The sequence below is a fragment of the Anastrepha obliqua genome, chromosome 5, assembly GCF_027943255.1.
Source record: "Anastrepha obliqua isolate idAnaObli1 chromosome 5, idAnaObli1_1.0, whole genome shotgun sequence".
Classification (NCBI taxonomy): Eukaryota; Metazoa; Arthropoda; class Insecta; order Diptera; family Tephritidae; genus Anastrepha; species Anastrepha obliqua.
In genome coordinates this window covers 69,477,509-69,501,180 of record NC_072896.1, presented here as the reverse complement: position 1 = coordinate 69,501,180, position 23,672 = coordinate 69,477,509, and the positions used below count along the sequence as shown (strand labels likewise).

General features: G+C 36.3%; 3 protein-coding genes across 5 annotated transcripts in view; 1 reads left to right on the top strand and 2 right to left on the bottom strand.

Moving 5' to 3' along the window:
- The window catches only part of LOC129248411 (out at first protein), a 118,977-nt gene that overhangs the window by 72,416 nt on the left and 22,889 nt on the right, over positions 1-23,672 (top strand). The window lies entirely within an intron of this gene.
- On the bottom strand, positions 12,285-13,561 carry LOC129248413 (uncharacterized). Of its 2 annotated transcripts, XM_054887954.1 has the most exons (4): positions 13,218-13,561; positions 12,912-13,147; positions 12,691-12,844; positions 12,285-12,618 (listed from the first exon to the last, which is right to left on the bottom strand). In XM_054887954.1, the coding sequence occupies exons 1-4, from the start codon at positions 13,321-13,323 to the stop codon at positions 12,509-12,511; spliced, it is 606 nt and encodes a 201-aa protein (XP_054743929.1). In that variant the 5' UTR covers positions 13,324-13,561; the 3' UTR covers positions 12,285-12,508. The 2 variants fall into 2 exon arrangements, with proteins under 2 accessions (XP_054743929.1, XP_054743928.1); XM_054887953.1 differs by having other exon boundaries at positions 12,285-12,844.
- On the bottom strand, positions 14,361-15,768 carry LOC129248813 (uncharacterized). Its single transcript, XM_054888427.1, has 3 exons — positions 15,404-15,768; positions 14,428-15,344; positions 14,361-14,369 (listed from the first exon to the last, which is right to left on the bottom strand). The coding sequence occupies exons 2-3, from the start codon at positions 15,316-15,318 to the stop codon at positions 14,361-14,363; spliced, it is 900 nt and encodes a 299-aa protein (XP_054744402.1). The 5' UTR covers positions 15,319-15,344; positions 15,404-15,768.

Here is a 23,672-nt window from a genome sequence, read left to right as displayed (position 1 = left end):
TGACGTTTCCAAAACACAACTTCAACTGGCACTTTTTAATGAAAAATGTCGCACTACCAACTTATTATTTATGAATACACTTAAAGGGTCTTACAATAAAGTAAAATAATAAAGTACCCCACGCACACCTAACGAGTTATGGAATTTATGACAAGAAATATAGCTGTACTTAAATGAGTACGGTGACTTCTAATGGGTTAACTGCACCTGTTAAATTTGTTACCGTGGCCCTTAAATCTTCCATCTTTAAAAGAAAAAATAAAAGGAAATGCTTAAATCAACTTACGCAAGGATACACTCTAGTTTCATCAGCGCCTTTTTTGTATGTTCAGCGTATTGTGGCTCTCCTTGGCCTTACGTCCTATGATCCTTTAATTATTTGCTGAGCAGGTTTATTAAAAACCCTTTTTCACTTTTCACTTTTTAAATTTTCCCAATCGATTTTTTATTTAATATATTTTTTGTTATTATTTAATATACTTTCTTTTATTTCATCCACTCCCACTTTTATCACTTCCGAGTCCCTGCTCGGGCGCCAGAAAGGGACTTTCGGTCCGTTACACTCAAAAAACTTAAGGGCCAGCTGCCCAGGAAGGAAACACTTATAATTCTTTTACTAATTAACAAATATTTTATTATACACAAGTTACTTAGTCTAACACAACTAACTCAGAACCCCTCTCGAACTCCATTAGCTGATCGTGGTGACGGTCGCTTACTTTACACCTTCATTCCCCAGCTGCGGCGCAGTCGTTGTGTAATTTGTCTGAGCCCGGCCTTGGCCTTGACTTCCCATGGGTGCATTATTGAATGCAATTGTGCAACAGGTAACGTCTTCTGTTACGTTGGATTGTGAAATTGAAATATGCTGACATTGCGGCTCGAGAAGCGAGGCTGATCGTAATGATTTTTCATTGTCAATAACTATATTTTCCGGTATCCTGAAACACATCAATAATCTTCTAAGATGTTCTTTAATATGTTGCGTAGCTCTTGATTTAACTAATTTCGCCTGTGCATATTTAGAAAACTTTTCTATTGCGGTCAGTATTGCTCTGTCAATTGTAAAGTAAATGTCTAAATGTATTGGGGGCGTATTGCGGAATTTGTGTCGGTTGAATAATTGGTTTTGGAGGGTGTCTTTCATACTTTTGCGTTTTACAAAATTTTACATTGTTTTATTATGGAGTCCAGCGTCGCCAAAACGGTCCGGTGGACATTTCCTTAATTCAGCTCGAAACGTGTCCCTCAATTGTTTCCATTTTTTTTCAAAACCATAGCTAAAAAATACATATTAGAATTTTATTAGGTGCGTAACATTGTTTTAAATTGTTTTGTTATTTTAGATATCTTGCTACTGGAACTTCATTCAGATCAATCTCTTTTAACTTTCGAATGGGTGCTTCAACGGTTCGTTCCATTGTTATAGAGACATGTGAAGCTTTGTGGACAGTTTTGCAGGCTATACATATGGCTGTGCCCACAGAACAAAATTTAAAGAAAGTTGCGGACCAGTATTGGAATCTTTGGGAATTCCCAAATGGTGTTGGCTCTATTGATGGAAAGCACATACGTCTAAAATGCCCAGCGAATTCAGGATCAATGTTTTATAATTATAAAAAATTTTTCTCAATAGTGCTGCAGGCAGTCGCTGACGCAAAATGTAAATTTGTTACTATCGAAGTTGGTGGTTACGGATGTCAAAGTGATGGTGGAACTTTTGCTTCCTCAGCGATTTACACAATGAAAAATTCTGGAGACTTAAATTTTCCGAAGGATTCCTATTTGCCCAATACCACAATATCCATGCCATACGTGTTGCTTGCAGATGAAGCTTATCCGCTTTTGGACTGGGTTCTTCGACCATATGCCAGAAGAAATCTAACATTGGAAAATGAATATTTTAATAGTCGTTTGTCCAGAGCGCGTAGGTGTGTGGAATGTGCATTTGGCATAATTAACTCGAAATGGAGAATATTATGGAAGCCAATTGAAACGACGCCATCTAACGCAGAAATTATTGTTAAAGCAATTTGTATATTGCATAATACAATGCTAGATTTAGAAGATCTGGACACGCACATGGCAGAGGGAGAAAAATTTATAAGCAACAAACCAAAAAATATATTGGAAAGTTCAAAGAAAAGAGGTCGAATAATCAGAGACACGTTCCGTAGTTATGTTTGCAGCCATAGAAATGCTGAGAGTATTTAAATTTTCCATTTTTCCAATCAACATTCAATTCGTTTGAAATTTCTTTCCAATTTCGGTCAATTATTTGCCTATTGTGGTAGAGTTTGTTTTGCTGGCCCCATAAACAGGGTTTTTTTGCTGCAATTAATTCCTCGTTAATTGCAGACATTTTCACAAAACATGTGAGAGATGAGCAAATAATAAATAGTATTGAATCGCGTTGGTGAAAAGTGTTTCTTAAAGACGAGTTGTGACCAGACTTTTTAAAATATTTGACAAGTTTTGTGCAAGAACGGGCCAGTTTCGCTATATCTTCAGTCTCTTCAATCGATTTTACATTACTGAATTACATTATGAAGCAAATGATTCACACAGAACAGATGGCAGTGTGACCGGAATGCGGCAACCATATTGGATCCTCTGTCTGTCACAATAATTGCTTTATCGTCAAGACCCAGGTTGAACTCTTCAAGGATTTCGGAGACTTTCGTATGGATATTTATACCTGAAATTAATACAAAAGGACAAAAAAAACTAAATACATTGAAACGGTAAATTTTTTACATAACTAACATATGTGTAGTTTGGGATATGTCGCAAATCGTTACAATATCCATAAATGAGCAGATGAGCACAACTTGCCATTGCAGGCTATGTGGTAAAGGTTCACAAAATTCTTGGAAGGCTATGTGTCCTTTTTCAACTTTCAACTAACCATATGTACTAATTCATATGTACTCAAACCCAAAGTAGGTAGGGCATTTTTTGATGAAAATTCCTTTTAAAGGGGTTAAAATATGTTTATTAATGTGTTGAAATTTGTTAAAAATATCCTTGAAAGGGGCAACAGCACCCAGGCAATTTTTTGGAATTTCCCTTTTAAACACAACTGACTACTTTTCATGTATGTATCTATTTCCAACAAAAAAAAAATAACATCATTGGTCATGTGACTAAAACATTACCTGTCTAGCGTTGACTGTTTTCGTACAGTTTTATAAAAGCACAAAATGAATTTGGAGATTCATATTCAAATTCTAATATGTGTGTATTTGTAGGCAAAATGTTTAGCTGCACATTCTGTCGATCTATTTTTTTTATTTGGCTGTTACTCTTGAACGGAATTCAGTTCAATTTCTAAATTTATTTTAAGAAAATTCTACTTGTTTGCTATTTTCTATAGTTAATACATACAAGTTATATTCTTGTATTAATCTTAATCAAGATCTTGGTCGATTTTATCATAAAACTATAATAGCATAATAGGCAAAAAGTGGTTGAAATGTTTGATACATACTAGGTATGCATGATAGAAACGTGTTTTTAAATCTTCGAAAATTACTTACTTGTATTTTTTTCTTCGCCCATAGATCGCAAGCCAAAAAGTCTGTTTATAATATTTCCATTTTTAATGTATTGTACTGTTACCGCCAAATAAGTTTTCCTTAAAAAATTATTTGTCCAAAGATCTGTTGTCAGTCCATATCCATAAAATTTGCAATATCCAAGGTCGGCTCTAATATTGTTAAAACATTTGTCGTATATATTTTCTATCTTTCTTGATATTGTAGTCGGATGCGGCAGCGCGCTTTGCACATTGATATACTGGCCATATGACACACCAAGATGAGCAAAATATTGCAATAATTTATGTAGCCCACTGTCTTCAACTATTTTGTATGGCCTGCAGTTCTTTATGACCCATTCAGTTATAATTTCCAGTGCTTCTTGTTTACGTTCTGCGCTTATATCCACTTTATTGATATTTTTGCTGTTACTATTTGTTGAATAATTTATAAAGCACTTGTGTTTCAATAAGTTCGAGGTTGATTTTTTGCAGTGCTTAAATATATTGAAGCACGTTTTGCACGCTACAATATTTGGAATTTGTTCATTTACTTCACTAACTACTATTCCATATACCTCCCAAACTTTGCTTTTTCCAGTAACTTTAGATATTTTCAATTCGCCTTTAATAATTTTTTCTCGTATGGCACTATTATTTAAACTGCTATTAAAACTAACGTTTGTAGCAGGTGAATCACTGGTAAATGACTGCAAATATTAATACATTAAACGAAAAGAAACAAAATATTTAATAATATACTTACGTTGTCAAGTTCCATATTGTTAATTAATACTTATGAAATTTCAATGGTCACAGCATATGCGGTATCAGTTAAGCTGCAAACAAAACTAATTGTAAATACACAAGTACTTCCGAGTACTGGTATTCGTGATCAGAGTATATGGTATTCGTGATCAGATAAGACGCGTAAAAGTTTGCGATCACTTGTTTGCGATCACTTTTTATTTTATTTCCCTTGCTAGTGCAAGGGCAGCCGGTCTCAGCGGAAGAGTTATTACAACTGAATTTACATAAAGGCGACGTTAGCGTCTAAATACCTACCCTTCTACCACTAACACTAGTTACTGCACGTTATTAGCCGCGTGACTTCTGCCGCAATATTTCCGCTTATTATGTTGTGCTCGCTTTGTTGTTGTCACGAGCAAGACTGAAAATATTTAGTGAGTGAAGTTTTTACTTGTCTCCACGCGCAAAGCTATAGACGCGTTGTCAGCGAAATCGTTGGGAAAGGTATTTTGGCCGGATGAGCGTTTACCCATGTTAATTTTTATTTTAAGCAGATGAGTGTTTACTTGTGTTAACTACTCCCCCTCTTGAAGTGAAGGCGTCCTCGGCTTCCTTTATGACCTTATTCAGTGTTACCTTATTTTTTCGTCGTTTCCCCAAAAAAATTGCTATGCTCGTAAGTGTAGCCAGTAGGATTAAGAGTAGGGCGCTTTCTGACTGTATGGAGCGGGTATCAATAAGGTTACGTAGGTGCGCTATGTGTTTGAGGTTCTTTATGTTTATTCTCTGCAGGTATGGGAGTGATAATAAATCGATGTGTTCGGTGAAGTTAACATGTTGCGCAAGGTACAGCTTCGGGATGTGAATGTATTACTTCGTTCCAGTTACTGTAAGTGGTGGTATTTATCATAATATCACCTTTGAAGGTTATTAGAAAGGTTCCTTTGGTCAATATTGTCACGTTATCACTCTGTATTATCGCCGGGTGGTCGTTGATTAAGATTATGCCATCATCGATTTCCTCAATAGCGGACACATGATCAGCGGATTTGGACCTGCATTCTGTGTGGTGTTGGTTAAGTAGTTGTCTTACACATGGACTTTCTTTCAAAGGTTGACAGAAGTTTGCTATTACAGCCTCTTTGCATTTCCAGAGTGGAATATATTCTTCCTGGCATTCGGCCACAAGGTGTGTCTCCAAAGAGATAATCCTTCCTTCATGAACAACGGGCAGTAACCTTACACTATTACAATTTCTAGCTATTTTTGGGAATTTTATAATGAAATAAATAAACTGTGTATTTTGATATATTTTAACTTTAGAAACAGAAAGTAGATCGCTTATACTAGTGTTTGTAGAGTGCTCAGCAGCCAGCATATCATTTATTTCGATGCCATTAAGTAGGGCTGGATTGATTACGTTTACCCTTCCTAGAGCTATTGATGTTACAATGGTTTCTAGTTCCATTATCACCGCTCTATTTCTAGTACTCATTAAAGAAAAGAGATTTTCAGTGTCAATTTGTGTCTGTTTTGCCTGAGTTAGGAGCTTGTTAGCCGTCGTTGTCAATTCATTAATTTGTCTCTGTGTAACCAAATTAACTGCTGTCTGCTGTTCATTTGCTTCTATTAGAGCTTCGGCTCTGGTCTCGATTGATTGAAAGTCATCAAAGTCCGGGGTACCGGTTATGTATTTTAATGCCGTTCCTAAGATATTAATACTTCGCGCATGCCGGTGATGTATTTTGACTGCGTCTAGTAGGTTTAATATTTCATTAGCGTCATTTCGGAGAAGTTGCCTAGCGTGCGAATGTGGAAATTGTTCTAATATCGGGTCCGTCTCTTTGGCTATCGTTTCGAATTCTGACAAGTTTGTCTTGTGGAGTAGAAACTCATACTGTTCATGGATGATTACCTTTCCTGTCGTTATCGGAATGTAGTGGAAGCTGGTGTAGTTAAATATTTTTGTGTTAGTCCAATGGACCTTTGTCAAGAGTAAACTCACCAAATATAAAAATAAGTCCATATTAAGATGCTGAGTCCTTGTTTAGGTGGATGGTTGTTGGATTGTCCCTCGCTGGTTGTTGGATTGTCCCTCGCTGGCAATGCCTCTGCGTGGCGTGCAAAGCCTTCAACGTTTTACTTGGTTTTCACTTATTGTGGCACTTTTTTATATTTATTGGCACTGCTTATGGTGGCACTTGTATAAGTTATATTAGTTCAAACTTCCCTCTGGAGCAGTATTGATGCCTTGGTCCAGCGGCGGGTGTTGCTGACACGTCTCAAGTTATATGTATTCAACTTCCTTCTGGAGCAGTATTGATTCCTTGGTCCAGCGGCGGATGTTGCTGATACGTCTCAGCCACTTCTTAATTCAATTAACTTTAGGATGGTTATGTTGGGGGATTTGACTTCGTCCCCTTGTTGGACTATTGGCCTTGTGGCTCAACAGTGTAAATTAATAGATCAAATATTAACGGCGGCGTGCCGGAGTAAAGCCAATCGTTCTTTATTGAATAACTGTCTGGACAAAACTGATTATAAGAATGGAGAGTATAAAAGACTAAAGCTAAGTACATAAATGGAAAACATGAATCTAAACCTAAATACATAATAAATATATAAAGATTATGCCATGGGTTTGTGTGTGGTCAGTAAAACCGACTCAGCATATTTCGATCAGAATTCCAACGCTTGCGACATAACGGAAACGGCTGGCCGTTGCTCCGACTCACATTACTTTGTTTATGTTGCATATGTGGTCGGGTTCAACGACATTGTTTGCGCGCGGGTTGCTCGGTGAATTCATTGCGAGGGAAGTTCGATGACTTGGCTGTTAACTAGCCCCCCTTTAAGATTGTTGCCGTCCTCGGTGACACTTAACTCCTTTACCAGTTCTTGCAATTTGATGGAAGATCTTCTCCGGTACCAACATTGATAGATGATGCCAATACAGCCAAAGGCAAGGCTGAGTGTTACACCAACCATGAACCAGACTCTGGGAGTCCCTCCGGAAAACATATCGTCTCTTAACTTCTGAATTATATGCAGATTGTGCTCATTCATCCTTTGTAACATTGGTAGGCTGAGCACTTGGTCGTGTCCTGTAATATTCAGCAATGGTGACGCCACGATGCCTGGACTCTTGTTTACAACACCATTGTAGTTAATGTATGTGGTCTCGTTTATAGTCGCAATACGTTCAAATGTGATGAGATGAGTGCCTTCAATTGTCATCACTGGGCCGTCATCTACTCTTACTCTTGCTGATACTTCGTTGACAACGATTATTCCTTCGTCTAATAGGGTAATCGGTTCCAAGTGGCTTGGCTGTGTGTGGCATAACGCTGAGCCTCCGGAATATAATCCGCTGGCGCATGTGTCGTAAGCAGATTTCTTGCAGAACGTCGCAAAGTTGGTTGTAGCGCATTCTGTCACAGCTAGGACTCCATCGTCGCATTCAGCTACTATGTTATCATGTACTTGCAGAATGGTGTTATTGTGGGCAACAGGATATATCATAACTTTCTTACAAATAGTCTTAACATTAGGATATTCAATTATTATGTGGATTACTCTATTTGATTGAAATATTTTTATATTTGATACTGCCATTAAACTAACTATTGGGACCTCTGCGAGCTGTTCGGTAAAAATTGATTTTAAATCTTCGTGGTCGAGAATTGCGGGGTTTATGATGTTAGATTTGGCGAGCGTTATAGTGAGCATACGGTTTTGGATTTCAGTGGTTAACGTTCTATTTCGTGCAAGTAAAGTTTCATACAAATGAGGAGAGTCTACGAACTCGCCTTTTTTTCTTTAATTAATTTATTTACTGCATCAGTTAAAAGGTTAATTTGTTTCTGTGCTTCAGTGATTACTATTACTTGTCTGTTGTTTGATTCTATGAGCTCGGCTTCGGTAAGTTTAATCTTTTCTAAGTCTGATGCATCAGGCGTACCTGCAACGATTTTTAAAGCTGTTCCTAGAAAGTCTAAACTTCTGGCCATTCTATGGTGTACCGTTAAGCTAGATAAAATATTCTGAATATGGTCGATATCTACATCTAACAATTTTCGCATGTGTGACTGAGGGAAAAGTTTTGATAATTTAATTGTATCATCTATAATGCTCACGAAATTAGATAAATTTGTAGAATGTCTCACGTAACTATGTTGTTCCCATACAAAAACGTTTCGGTCCAATATCGGAATGTAGCTTGCGTGCGAGAAATCGGTGATGCGTGCGTGAGTTGTGGATAAGAGTATGAGGGTCACTCCGATGAACCTGTATGAAATCTTATGCGTTATGACCTATGTTTACCTCACATTGTCCTTATGGACCACCCTCCCCTTAACAAGTATAGACGTTCCCAGGTCTGCTTGTACGGCGTCCTCTGTGCACAAGGGAGATAGTTTGTTACCTAATCTTTTGTTATTTTTGAGGTAAACTTTTTCTCCTACATCAAACATCCTGTTCTGTCTGTTCGGGTTGCATCTAGCTAATTGATCTTGCTGAGCTTTTATTAGTCGATCTTTGTCAATGACCAGCCACTTATTCTTATTTCCGTTGGAATCTATTCCTTTCTTATCAACAACCCAGACTGGGCTATTATACGCAGATCTTGATGGCCTTATGATGCCATCTTTCAACAGCTGTGCGACTTCGTTGTTTACAAAATCTGACACGCCTACTGGGTATGGATAGGGCTTTGAATATACCTCCTTATTGTCTACAGTCCGGATCCTGGCGACGACTGAAGTATTGTAAGGCAGTGCCTCGTTAGAGGTCGCGAATGCACTAATTCTCTTCAGTATCATTTTCTTGAATTCGCCTTTTACGGAATTTGGGACTACGATATCATCGACACGTGTAAAGTTCACGTTATCGCACGGATGGTGATTGAGTATTTCCGAAGTATTACCGTAGTTTATGCTGTTTTCCATCAGGTCAATAGTTACCCCCGCCTGCGTGAGCAGATCGAAGCCTATTATAGCATCAAAGGTGTCAAGGGTATCTAATATGAAAAACGTGGCAACTTTCCCAAAAATTACTATTGAACATTTTTTTTGAATTTTACTGGACCCGTGAATGGAGTTCACAGTAAAAGGGGTGTCGACTGGTGTTACGTTTTTTAACTCCTTTACGGGTTTAATGTAACTTTTTGCCGCCCCGGTGTCGATAAGAATCTTTAATGTTTTGCCAGCCAATTGACGCTCGACGAACGGCAATCGGGAACGACCTCTTAAAAAATTCAATAAATCGTTGTCCTCGGGTTCGCCACTTTCGTCATCTATTTCAGCACGCGCAGTTTCGGCCATTTCTTCGTATTCTTTCTCGTCTTGGGTAGGCGCTCGTTGCGTAATATTGTTAATCTTTTGGCGCCTATAGCCTGACGTGCGTTCTGAAGTGTTATGCCTTTTGCGAGCCCCGTCTTGTGTAGAATAGCCCTGTGGCTTTCCCCAATTGGTCTGTTGTCTTGACTTGGACATCGAAGGATCAACGTCCATGGGTTGAGCCTGATACTTTGATTGTGGCTCTTTGTCATTCGCTAGCGTTTTAGGGTCAGCTTGCTGTGCCCTGCTTTGGCCTTGATTTCCCACAAAATGTGGATTTCTTTCCTGGCCCCTGCCTTGTCTAGCTTGGTTACGATTGCCAAATCTAGTATTATCGCCGCTATGGTTTCTTTCTTCAATTACTTTAGCATAAGATGCAGCAAATGCGCTTCTTTCGATGCTATTTTCAGCCTCACGGGCCACTGCTAATGCAGATGGCAAATCCTTGGGCTTCGCTGGGATTACTAAAGATTTTAGGGGCCTCCTAAGTCCTGCCATGAAAGCGTGTAGTGCATCGTCTCTAATTTCTGCACAAAGAATGGACGCAGCTTGCTCGTCATGAGTCATTACTATTTTATTTGTGACCAGAGTGAGCTTCTTTTCTACCTCATCGTAATATTCCATTAAGTTTAGGTCACCCTGCCTAACCAGTTCTAGTTGCTGCCTAAGTACGCGCAAGGATGTTTTGTCTGCGTACGAGCAGTCGAGCCTAGCGATAATGGCGTCAAAATTAAGCACTGTATTGTGCGACGTAAGGATGGCACGAGCTGGACCAGTTACTTTGTTTTTTAAAATGGCCACAGCCTCGTAATGCGCCTCGCTGCCTACGTATCTTTTGAAAATCTCATATGCGTCTATAGCCGCCTGTCGCCACGACACGTATTCCTCATGATTTCCATTGAAGTTAGGCACTGATTTTACAATGTCTAACTTCACCTCACATCCCACACTAGGGTCAATTGTTACTCTCTGGTATGTTTCAACTTGTGGGGTCTCTATTCTTAACGCATTAACCTGACCTCTAACTGTTTCAAGTTCCGCTCGGAACTCGTCTTTTAGTCTCCTCTCTTGTTCGAGGAGCGCACTGTTTACCGCACCTTCTATTAACGCTTTTAGTAATGCCGGCTCCATTCCTAATTGATCGTTTCTTCCTGGCCTAAATCCTATTTCTTGCTCTTCGTCACTGTCGTACTCTATCTTTATATTTCTATAAGCCCAAGTCATGAGCAGCCAATGAAGCGAAAGTATCAACTTGTTTCTCTTAACAAAAAAAAAAAAACTGCACTTGCACGTCAATAATTTCGCGACTATACCGTAATGGTCACTTTCGCATTGCCAATTTATTCACAATTTTTTTTATTTAAAATAGTTTTTCGTAAATACTTTTTCTGATTTTTACCGAACAGTCACTTACATGTTCTTGTTTAGGGCCATGGTGTTCCTAGCTTAATAGATATCGTAAGATTATCTAGTTCCAGTTAACTCTGTTGGGCGCCAGTTATATTAGTTCAAACTTCCCTCTGGAGCAGTATTGATGCCTTGGTCCAGCGGCGGGTGTTGCTGACACGTCTCAAGTTATATGTATTCAACTTCCTTCTGGAGCAGTATTGATTCCTTGGTCCAGCGGCGGATGTTGCTGATACGTCTCAGCCACTTCTTAATTCAATTAACTTTAGGATGGTTATGTTGGGGGATTTGACTTCGTCCCCTTGTTGGACTATTGGCCTTGTGGCTCAACAGTGTAAATTAATAGATCAAATATTAACGGCGGCGTGCCGGAGTAAAGCCAATCGTTCTTTATTGAATAACTGTCTGGACAAAACTGATTATAAGAATGGAGAGTATAAAAGACTAAAGCTAAGTACATAAATGGAAAACATGAATCTAAACCTAAATACATAATAAATATATAAAGATTATGCCATGGGTTTGTGTGTGGTCAGTAAAACCGACTCAGCATATTTCGATCAGAATTCCAACGCTTGCGACATAACGGAAACGGCTGGCCGTTGCTCCGACTCACATTACTTTGTTTATGTTGCATATGTGGTCGGGTTCAACGACATTCCCTATAGGGCGAAAAGCGCTTCGGAAGCGCTTCAGAAGCGTTTCGTAGATGCGTTAAAGCGCATCGCTCTTGTTTCACATACCGCATCTTTTCCCATTGGCATGTCATTGGAAATTGGCGCATCACTTTCATTTGAATGTTGCGCAGATAATACGCTTCCCGAGATTCGTGAAAGAGGCGCTTGTAAATGCCAACTAATAATGCAGGAGTGATGTGCATCGAATATGTAACTAATAATGCAGGAGTGATGTGCATCAACTACGCGACTAATACTGCGCTATAGAGACGCATCTAAGAATGCGAAGGATATGTGCATCGAATATGCATCTAACTATGCTGGAGTGAAGCACACCAAATGCGCGGCTAATACCGCGGTGTAGAGGCACATCATTTTGTTATCCAATAATGCGAGTGAGATGGGCATCGTTTCCTACGTTTCTATGTACTTACATTGAACTAAAACAAAAATTTGGGTTGTTATTGTTTTATTATTTTTTTTTTATAAAGATACAAAATACTTTTAACGAAGAATTTACTTCTGTATTTTGTTACACAAATTAAATGAATGAGATTTATATTAAAATAAGGATGTTTTCATTACGCTACGTTAATGTTCATATATGTACATACATATATGTTTCAAAATAAATTTTTTTTACATAAGGACACTGGAATTCATTTTAAAATAAGGAAGTTTTCATTACGTTACATTAACGTTCATAAATGGTTAACTTAAAAATGGTAAAAAAATGTGATGAAGGTTGAGTCTTACATACAAAATAAATTATGGTAGATTAAGATATGCTTCGAAAATAATTAAGACTGGTTGGATTTGTTTTTATACATTTTGTTTTTCGCGGATCGGATCCCCTTCCGCATTTCACTGTCAAATTTGGAGAAATCCATATCGGGACCTTGAACTGCACCTGTTATATGAAAATAAGGTAAATGTATAATAATACTTCGACATTGAGTATATAATTTATCAAATATCGTACGAAAAACTATTTCGTTGAAAAATTGAAGAGATTTGATTGCAAATCTTTGGTGACGACCATCCCAATTAATGAAAGGCATAGTAGATTCAGCAAATAAGAAAGGAACAATTTTTCTTATCGGAGTAACACCTACGGTATTGCGTACGTATGCCACCTGAAATTATAATAAATACCTAACTAGTTAATAGTTCTAATATGACAAGGTAAATATTAAGCAATACCAATTCGTCCCGAGGATACTGCGATAAAATGTTGTCTGCAGACTTAATCTCTTCAATCGTTTTGAACGGCAAAATGGTTAAATTTGATGTTTTTGGTAAGACCTTCTGAACAAGTTTTTCGAGAATCACACCTTGGGTTGCCGTACTATTTTTTATTGTTGATACATCTGTTTTTAATTGTGAGATATCTGCTCTTAGCTCTTGCAGGAACTTAGTTAGCTCCTCGTTCTCAAGTTCTGCCAAAAGAAGTATACAATTTTAATAAAAATTAGGTATTAAAATAAAAAGGACCGTAATGATATTTACCAAGTTTTGCACATTTTGCTTTTAGCTGGTTATTCACCTTATCTGAATCGCAGAACATTTCCTTTTGCGATGCCTTCGTTACAAAACTCTTCTTCATTCCCTTCATTCTTCAAGTGGTCACCCTTTTTTAGAAATAATGTAAAATTGGTACAATGACTGCCCTATCCCCTATTGGCAAAAAAATACATTTGCTAATTAAGTTTGTGATTGCAAATATTTCTTCATTATCACTGAGATTGCTTACATATGCAATCCCTAACGACGACATTGAATGTACAGGTTCAGTGAAAAAACTACTTTTATTAAGAAAAACCCTTCCTACAATATATTCCCGACCTGCCTTATCTTTGAAAAAACCACAAATTTTTATAGGCACAAATGGTTTGAAGTAGCAATAACAATCAGGTACATCGATACTCAAAAAGAATTCGTTGAAGTTGTAACTTGTATATAAAGGGGAATTTGAGTACGCAAACCTATGAGAAACTATTTTCTTCCCCATGCCGATTCTATTTTTAATTGATACTTCGTTTCGTTCATTAATTCTGTTACAAATTTGTTGTAATATAAAGTTGGGCTTTCGGCAATCTTTTTTCAGCACTTGTAGATAGTTTTCATACTTGTAGGCTGAAAATGAATTAACATTTCCAAACAGTTGAACACAACTTGCAATATGAAGCAGATTATGCACATTATAGCTTACTTTGTTTTCGCAATAAATATATTGAAAATTATGAACAAATACCTCCAACATACTTTGCACACAATCTAAATTAGCTCGACATTTAGTAGATGAAATAAGTCTATAAGAAGAATGAAGTAGAAGGAAATGTGTGTACAAGGTATCACATAGGAAGTTTTTAAAAAGAACAGGACCTACATATAGAACTACTAGCCTGAACTCTGTAGCCTTCCAGCGGCATAGCTCATTGAAGGAACGTGGTTTCCTTTGGAACTCCTTTGGAATGCAGTTTCTTAAAGATAAGAAAAAATTATCCATATCTTGTTTTCTTTCTCTTGAAATCTTCTGAATCTTTCCACTACATAGTTTATCATTCCATATCAAAAGTAGCATTTTTCTAACAACCCCCAAGTCAATAAGATGCATCACGTCCAAAGGGAACTGACTGATCATTCTAACATTTAACTTTTCTAAAATATGTTCATTGTGTATAAACATTTTTAAATGGAATTGTGGGTCCCTTCTTGCCCTGAAGTCGTCGTCCGTTCTTAAGCTCTCAACTGTTACGCTATATGTCAAGCGCTTCTTTTTTTGTAAAGTTTGTTGTGTGCAATTGGAACATTCACTTTTTTGCATAGCCTGTTGAGTGCACTTGGAACATCCACTGGCAGAAGTATGACCTACTGTTCCGCTAACGAAAGCGCGAGCGGGAGCATCGCATATAATTGCTCGTAGCTTAATAAACACTGTGGAGCATCCCAGCTCAATACCTCTTTCCTGTAATACCAAAAATTCCTGAACAAAATCAAATAGGAAATCGTTAATATCTTCAGGTTTTTTTTTCCCAATTAAAAATGGAGACATATTGGTGTGGTTCGCTACTGATCCGAGAATTGGCCATAAGGAATTCGAAGAACTTTTATATAGAGGAAGCCCATCTATACCAATATCTAATTCTAAAATATTTTGACCCAGAGGAACTTCTAACTGTAAACATTTTTTAATGCCCTGCTCTAACCCATAATGAAAATATTCTCCAGGTTTTACTTGACGCGTACAAATCGCTTGTTTCTCGAAAAGACCACTTGTCGAAATGGGGACATTAAGACCAGATTTTTTACACAAAACAAGCATATCATTAACAGCAGCTCGCCTTATTTTATGCTTCACCATCCATTCTTTAAATCCCGAAATAATATCGAATGACGGTTGCATTAAAGGCATAAGAATCCTCTCGTATTCTGGATTTTCCGGAACAGAAATTCCATTGACTTCGACATTTTTCGTATCGTTGCTTAAATTAGAGCGATTTGATGAATCTTTCGGGGCTTCCTCGTCTACAGTTTTCAAACCATTCAATTCTTTGGCTACAAGCCGCTTAAAATGTCTTTTGCTATAGCCCAAAAGCGCATAACTCATTTTACCTGTCTGATGCACTTACTTTCCTGCAAAATAACACTTTAATTAAAAGTGGTAAAGTCTGGTTTTGAAATGAGATGTATACCTATGCTGTACTAAACCGGAATGCACTCTGCTCACCTAGGAATATGCCAAAAATGCAGCACACTGTTTGGCTCCTAATGCCAGGAGTTTTTGCCAAGTGAATATTTACCTACCAGATGTTAAATAGGTATAGCAAATGGGATATATTTATATCTAATTTATACTTCAACAGAAATATACTGTACTCACCTTGAAAACGCCAAGCCAACAAGAATTGGAAAAAATCTGGAAAGTTCCCACTTCTAATCCAAACCAATCTGAATTTGAGAATTTAACACTTTGTACATTTATTAATAAACCACACGTATTTGGTTACAATATTTCAATTTATTGACCTATTTTTATTAATTTATTTATTCTGTAAGTCGCAAGAAACACGCACGTGCAGAAAACTGAACTTCTCAACTCAAAAAATGAAAACAAAATGCCAGAAACATATGTTTGTTTCAGTATGCTCCAAATAAGCGCTTGCTGATTTTCTGCGCATTAGGTAGTGTATACGAAGCACTTTGCGGTAATCGTTTGGTTCAAAAAAGCCGACGATAAACGACACAACCAAGTGTCTATTTTTCATCGTGTTTGGAAGTGAAAAGGTAGCGCTTCAAAAGTGAAGTTTAGAGAAGCGCTTGAATAAATTCTGCTGGGTTGTTTGCGCGCGGGTTGCTCGGTGAATTCATTGCGAGGGAAGTTCGATGACTTGGCTGTTAACTTATAATGTTAGCGTTCTTTAATTGTTTTTTTAAACTATTTTTTAAAACTTTCAAGTTTTTTTTTATTAGGAGGTGGGTCCGAACCCACGGCCAAATTCGCGTCCTTTTATATAAGGATTTTATTTGTTTGGCCCCACGTTGGGCGCCAGTTTGCGATCACTTGTTTGCGATCACTTTTTATTTTATTTCCCCTGCTAGTGCAAGGGCAGCCGGTCTCAGCGGAAGAGTTATTACAACTGAATTTACATAAAGGCGACGTTAGCGTCTAAATACCTACACTTCTACCACTAACACTAGCTACTGCACGTTATTAGCCGCGTGACTTCTGCCGCAATATTTCCGCTTATTATGTTGTGCTCGCTTTGTTGTTGTCACGAGCAAGACTGAAAATATTTAGTCAGCATTATTGGCATGAGTGAAGTTTTTACTTGTCTCCACGTGCAAAGCTATAGACGCGTTGTCAGCGAAATCGTTGGGAAAGGTATTTTGGCCGGATGAGCGTTTACCCATGTTAATTTTTATTTTAAGCAGTTGGGTGTTTACTTGTGTTAACTTACACAATTTACTTCAACAGAAAAAGTACGATTAGTATTTATACTGCCAATGCAGAGTAGCGGCCTTGCGCGAAGAGATATTTGTATTCTACCTTGAGTAGAGTACAATGCAAAGAGTACTTGAAAGCGTAGAAGAAGCAAATGTATTTTTGCAGCCCTTTAGTGTGTACTATAGCTATTGACCAATCATTTTTTACCAAAGTAAGCTGTTGGATTTGTAGGAGAATTAAATAAGGCGTGTCTTATTTGTCTTTATTTGTTAACACAAATTCGCTAAACTTGCACGTGTAACTATTTGAATAGAGCACACTGTTTAATACAAAAAGGCTTAACCATACGCAGAGGCTTCACCGTTACTACATGTGCGTACTGATTTTTTAAACAAATTGTCGGCAATTTTAAATTTTTTTCATGTTGTGGGCATTTATATTCACTAGACTAATAGTACTACACATTGTTTAAGATTAATTATAAATAATTATTAACTATATTGCAAAATATATGGAGGCTTCCCCGTGACGATTGTGTTATTCCCAATACAAGTTTGTTACATCCAAGGTATAAAAACCCAAAAAATCAATCATGAGATAAATTTTTGCCTTAGTGGATCTAGTTAGCAAAGTTAAATGTTGCTTTTACTATAGAAAAACTAATTGGACATTTTATTTTTATGTAAATAATCCAATTTTATTGATAGGCTTCACCGTGACGCAAAATACTGGGGACAAGAAATGTCAACCAAAAAAGCATTACATTTTTATTTTAATAAGTGTTTTATATTTCTCAATTCTACTACCTTGCACAATACCAAAATATCAATAACAGTTACAACTGTTATACTGATTATTATACTTCACTAAAATTCTGGTTTTTATTTTATAATTGATGCTGGGGACAGGCTTCACCGTGACGTTGACACCTTAAACTGCACTTTTGAAGAAAATTCTATTTTTTTGAATAGATATTACTGGTTTTTGTTTGTAAACGCAGAAATTACTTTTTCTCGTTGGATTCATTAGTGTAAATATTATTTATTTATTTAAAAACGTCTGGGACATGGAATTCTGCGCTACGCGGAGAATCACGCCATAGTTCCTTCTGCTGGAGTATGTTTTATAAGTTAGTATACCAATAATTATGGCAGGTATGATGAAATTAGTGGTTAGACTTCCACCGTATTTGTACTTGATTCCTCTCAACCCTTGGGTATTAGTAATATGTAATTCTTTCAACATCTGTAAAGATAAGGCTTCCTCGAAGACATTTGTTGCATTTGAGGTAAAGGTTTAGCGGCTGATAGTTGTTTGCTCTTTGTGTTTGTGTTTGATTTTGTACCATGGTAGTGGAGTTACTATGGTGAATTAGGAAGGTTCCTTGTAGTGAACCGGATCTATTGCCAATAGTTAATTCTCCGCTTCTTCTAAGAGATGCGTTATCGAGGCTGATCCTAAAGATTTTTCATTGTCAATAACTATTTTTTCCGGTGTCCCGAAACACATCAATAATCTTCTGTAATATGTTGCGTAGCTCTTGATTTAACTAATTTCGCCTGCGCATATTTAGAAAACTTTTCTATTGCGGTCAGTATTACTCTGTCAATTGTAAAGTAAATGTCTAAATGTACTGTCTGTCCGGGGTATTGCGGAATTGGTGCCAGTTGATTTTGGAGGGTGTCTTTCATACTTTTGCGTTTTGCAAATTTTACATTGTTTTACTATGGAGTATAGTTTTGCTTGTATTTTAGGGAAGTAGTATGATCGTAGAAGCTGTCGTTTATTTCCACGTGAGCTGCGATGTGCTCGTTTGTGCTCATTTAAGATTTCATTCCCTTGCTGAGCTTCATCTGTCAAGTCAGTTAATAACCTGCGCGTGAATCTGATTTTATAGTTAGTGAAGTGTAAATGGTAAATTTCTTGTATTTTGCCAAGAGTGGGTTCGTCTGTACTTAAGCCATTTACGACTAATGGATTTAAGTATCGTTTTAATATTTCAATAATTTTCTCCTGATAGTAGTCAATTTCAGTTATGGTATGCCTGTGATATATGGGGAAATTATATTGAATCGATAAGAAGAAAGTACATCGACATTTAAAAATATTTGAATTTTAAATGCATTTATAGGTGCTTGCGTTATGGGTATTAGATTACGATTAGAACTTTCATCGCTATGTATAGTTGCTGCCAGTGTATTTATTTGAGGCGGCCGTGAAAGTGCATCAGCAACCACATTTGCCTTTCCTGGTTTATATTGCAGTTCGTAATCATATTCTTGCAGGATGGCTTTCCACCTTTTAATTTTATTGTTGTTATTCTTAGTACTAATTGAATACGTCAGCGATTGGTGGTCGTTAAATATCTTAATTTTGGTTGATCCGTAAAGGAAGTTTCGTAAGTTAAGGCCCAGATAATGACCAATATTTCCTTCTCGTTCGTTGCGTAATGTTCTTCTGACTCAGTTAGGGTTCGTGAAATTAATGCAATGGGTTTATCATTTTGCGAGAGTACTGCTCCGACTGCGTAGTCAGACGCATCTGTTGTTAATTGGAATTATTTTGAATAGTCGGGGTGTATGAGCATCACCTCATTTGCAGTGAGAAACAATTTAATGTTGTTAAAGGCATCATTGCTTTTTCGTCCAGAGATATGAGTGTTTTTCCGAAACGTTTTTGGGCTACAGCAGATGGGCTCGTGAATCTGTATTATCCTTTCTACGCTCTTTTTCCAAGAGCTGAATTCCTTTGGTTCACCAGAGAATTCTCGAAGGCTTTGAACCACGTCGGGAATTTTATCAAGTTCTCCTATATTATTTCCGTTGGTCATGGTAATTGTCTGATCAACCCCTATTGTTGGGGTTTGTCTTTGTCCTAATCTAGCTTCAACTAATCTTTTTACTAATTCTGCAATTGGGTACTCATTGGCATTTCTGTGCTCGGTTGTAATTGACCAGTCAATACAGGTGGCCTAATTATATTATTATTTGTAGGAATCGTAGGCCGTGTTTTTTTTTTTTTTTAAGTAAAAAAGATTTGTCTTGTTTTTTGTTTTTTTTTTTTATTTTTTATCCCCAACTTTTTTGTATTTTGTTATTATTATCCTATTAATTTAACAAATTTTAATGCCCTTGTTTAAACAATTTTACACTATATTATTACTTCATTATTTTCACAAATTTTGGCTTTTTTTCTTCAGCAATTTTGTGTTATATTATTATTCAATTATTCTCACAAACTTTAATTTAAAAAATTTCTTATTTCTAATTTTTTACTCTTAATCCCGCGCTGATCCTGGCGGCGTTGTCCTTTTTGTGCTTTTTATTTTGCTCTACTGGGGGCCCTGGACAGGAGACGACGTTGCTAGGTTGCCTGCGGACGGATACAAGAGGCTTGGTTCGTTCCGGTTAATTTTTTTGGCGGGGTATCCTTGCAGTTCGGCGATTTTTCTTTTTTATTTTTGTTTTTTCACGGGCTAGCTTAATTTGTATAATTTTATGCGTACGGTACGGTGGCTTATTTTTGCGAACTGACCGAAATAATTTAAATTTTTTGTATTTTTTTATCACTGATACTCCTTTTAACCAAAACTTTTATTTACTTTTTCCGCACTGTAACCGAAACACGTTGGGCGCCAGTTAACCTCTCATCAGATTAAACTTCAAAAAAAAAAAAATATTTTTTATGTGCTCATAGGTACATCTTTTCCTTATTGAGTCTAAACCGAACTTAAATTTGGCATTTTATTCTTAACCTAAGCTTGCGGCACACAGTGGGGCAAAAAAAGTGCCCGTGGACAAATGAGGATAGAGGTCACAATTTTTCTTCTTTTTTAACTTTTTTTTTAACTTAAAGCTGATAAAATTAATGTTCAAATTGAAAAAAAAAAAAAAAAATTTTCCACTTTATACAAGTATATTTTCTTGTAAAATAATATTATTGTCTTAAGGAAGCTTAAAATATTTAAAACAATTATTCACAAATAAATTTTGATATTGGTTGCATTGTTAAAAAATTTATTACATTTGTTATAAACAAATAAGTGGACAAAAGCTGTTTTGCTCGAATTATGAATATTTAATTAGTGAATTCAGTTGGATTTTCAATTTTTTAGTCTAACAGTGATTATGAATGAAACTAATTATTATAAACAAACAAATGTAATGTTATTAACAATTTTTATAAACATTATAGTTGTCGAAGTTGTTTATCGCACAAAATTCCTAAAATTTTATCAACCATACACATAGTTATTGCTCAAGATTGACTATATTTATTTTATTTAATAAATTTTTATGCATAGCTTTGTTTAAACAAACCTTAATTAACAAATGCCTAGTATTGTTGTTTTTAGTCGCATTAACTTTGGTTTTTTTTTTAATTTTTGCTTATTTGTAAAATATTTTTTTAATCATTTATATAATTTGTCAACTAATAACATTTAGTATTGTTATTAACAATTTAATAAACAATTTTTAAGCATAAACAATTTTAGTTTAAATCAGGTCATTTTTTCAGCTTTAATTAATGACGTCAAGTGGAAAATGAAGCTACTTAAAGAAATTTCCTTATTAGTTAAAAATTAGACATTTGTTTATATCTTGCCTAATTAACAAACGTATACTCTTAAAATTTGTAGTCTTACAGTCTTCTTCTTTTTTAATTCAGTTCCTAATATTGATAATATTTTTCAAAACTCATTTCATTTCACAATGTTATAGGTGTAGATATGTAATGAAAGGCGTAAGTTTACAGCTGTTCTTGCTAATAAAAGCAACCGCATTTTTTATTTTTTTTTTTATTTTATTTTATTTATTTTATTTTATTTATTTTTTTTTTTGCACGAGCTCTAGCAAACAAAGGGGAAGCTATCAATATGAGGCTTTAAATATTTGATATTTTTTATGAAAATCCCGTACGATCATTATACATATACACACATACCACACACACATATAGACCCCCTCTACCCATTCCTGAAATAATATTCTTCTTCAAGCTATTTGGGGTGTGAAGTAATCGCCTGCAAGCGACGACGCAGTTATTCCCAAAAGTCACGCTGGCGTCAGTCGCCATTGCAAATACTTTTCAAATGCCACTTTTTATACAAGTTAATTATTTTAATAAAACACCAATTTATTTTTGATGTAATTTTTATTTATTTCCCTTGCTAATGCAAGGGCAGCCGGTCTCAGCGGAAGAGTTATAACAACTGACTAACTCGGTGACTGCACCTGAATACCTAACTTTGAAATTTAGCTATTGCATGTGGACAACGCGTGACTTGAAGTTGCTGATAGAGCGTCTGCCATATGTTGGTGATATCGGCTTACGCTCGCTGCTTGAACGTGGGATCGCTGCCTAACTGCCTGCTGCAATGTTGGTGATATCGGCTTACGCTCGCTGCTTGAACGTGGGATCGCTGCCTAACTGCCTGCTGCATTGCTTGCTCTGCGGATATGGTGGATATTGTTACATTTATTGTTGCGACTACTTTGTTATTAGAGCCGCAACATGGGTTATTGCTGGTGTTGTTGTCATGTGCCAAAATTATTATGTGTTAACTTATACCACCGTTGACCCGCTCGCCTGTCGTCACACGCCGCCATTTGTCGTAAGCAAACATTCGAAAATTTATTACCGCTCATGTACTAATGATTGCCATTACACAAAATTTTATTTATTGATAAGTAAAGCAATTGCTTCTGGCAGCAAGGGTTTTTGTACTTTAGGATACTCTTTTCTTAAGTTTGATATGTACATGTCTGCTGAAATCAAAAGGTAATGAATTAAATCGGTATTAGTTTCAATACGAATGCTTTTTCGGGTATTATCTTGTCTGCATCTTTTGAAATCTTTATTTTTAGCTTCTTGAGCTTCCTCAGATAATTGGCCGATTGGCACAACAAGAGAATCGATAATTTTCGAACCATGAACTAACATTTTGTGCATGGACGCAGGCATAAAGTACCAATCATAATTTTGTATATATAATTTTGCGGTTTGTATTGCAAAGTTATGATAAGCTTTTGTGCAAATAGGTTTTCCTGATGCTAAAGTTTGCAGGAGTACATACAAATTTTTTATAAGAGCTTTATCAAAACCAGTGATTTTTGAAATTGTTTCATAATTTTCAAAGAATCTTCGTGCCGTGTTGCCATCATTAGAAGACCCTGTACCTTGTTTTGGTGTGTCTACTATTAAGCCAAGTTGCTTTTTAATTTCACCTTTAATCTGTAATTTCCTTTTGTCACGATTAGATTTTTCTTCTGCAGTCTTACACGACCATTTTTTAATTTGTATCCTGTAACTGATGTTCAGCACACATTCCATTAGACGAATCCACAAGTGTAAGACTTGTAATCCAAACGAAAATGATTCTATCTTTTCTTCTCTATGCAAAATTTGTGACAAGTTATTCATTTCACTTGGTTTGGCTCCACAAACTATACAATTTGCTGCAGAAGAGGTCTCTGTTAAATGCTGACAAACTTTTCCATCCACCATTGTGCACATTAATTGATGCTCTACATAATAAGTGGTATCATTAATTTTAATTTTACTTGGTTTTAATTTTTTTATTTAATTTTTAATATTCCTAAATTCAGACAGTATTTTATCTTTTGATTCTTTTGCGTGCTCAAACATAATTGGTAAGCAATTTTTTGGCGAACAAGGTCGAGGATTTTCCCAGATAACAGAGGTCAAAGTATTATTTCCGTATTCAAGACGAAGAGGCACTAAAGACATCAGAAAAATACTTTCATCTGAATTTTCTGAATTTTCAAATCTTTGTTTAAAACAATTAAATCCAGACGTACCATCACCACCGTATTTTGAAATCTTTACTTTATTTGATTCTAAAGAGGTGTTATATTTTCGGTACTTAATAATCTCGACGCAGTGTGGTCCAAAGGAGCTTGTAATTTAATAGAAGCTCTAGTTTCAGTAATTTCTATTGACGAACTTGGTGGATAACATTTACTTTTTGCAGATGTTATATGCTTATAGGGAGG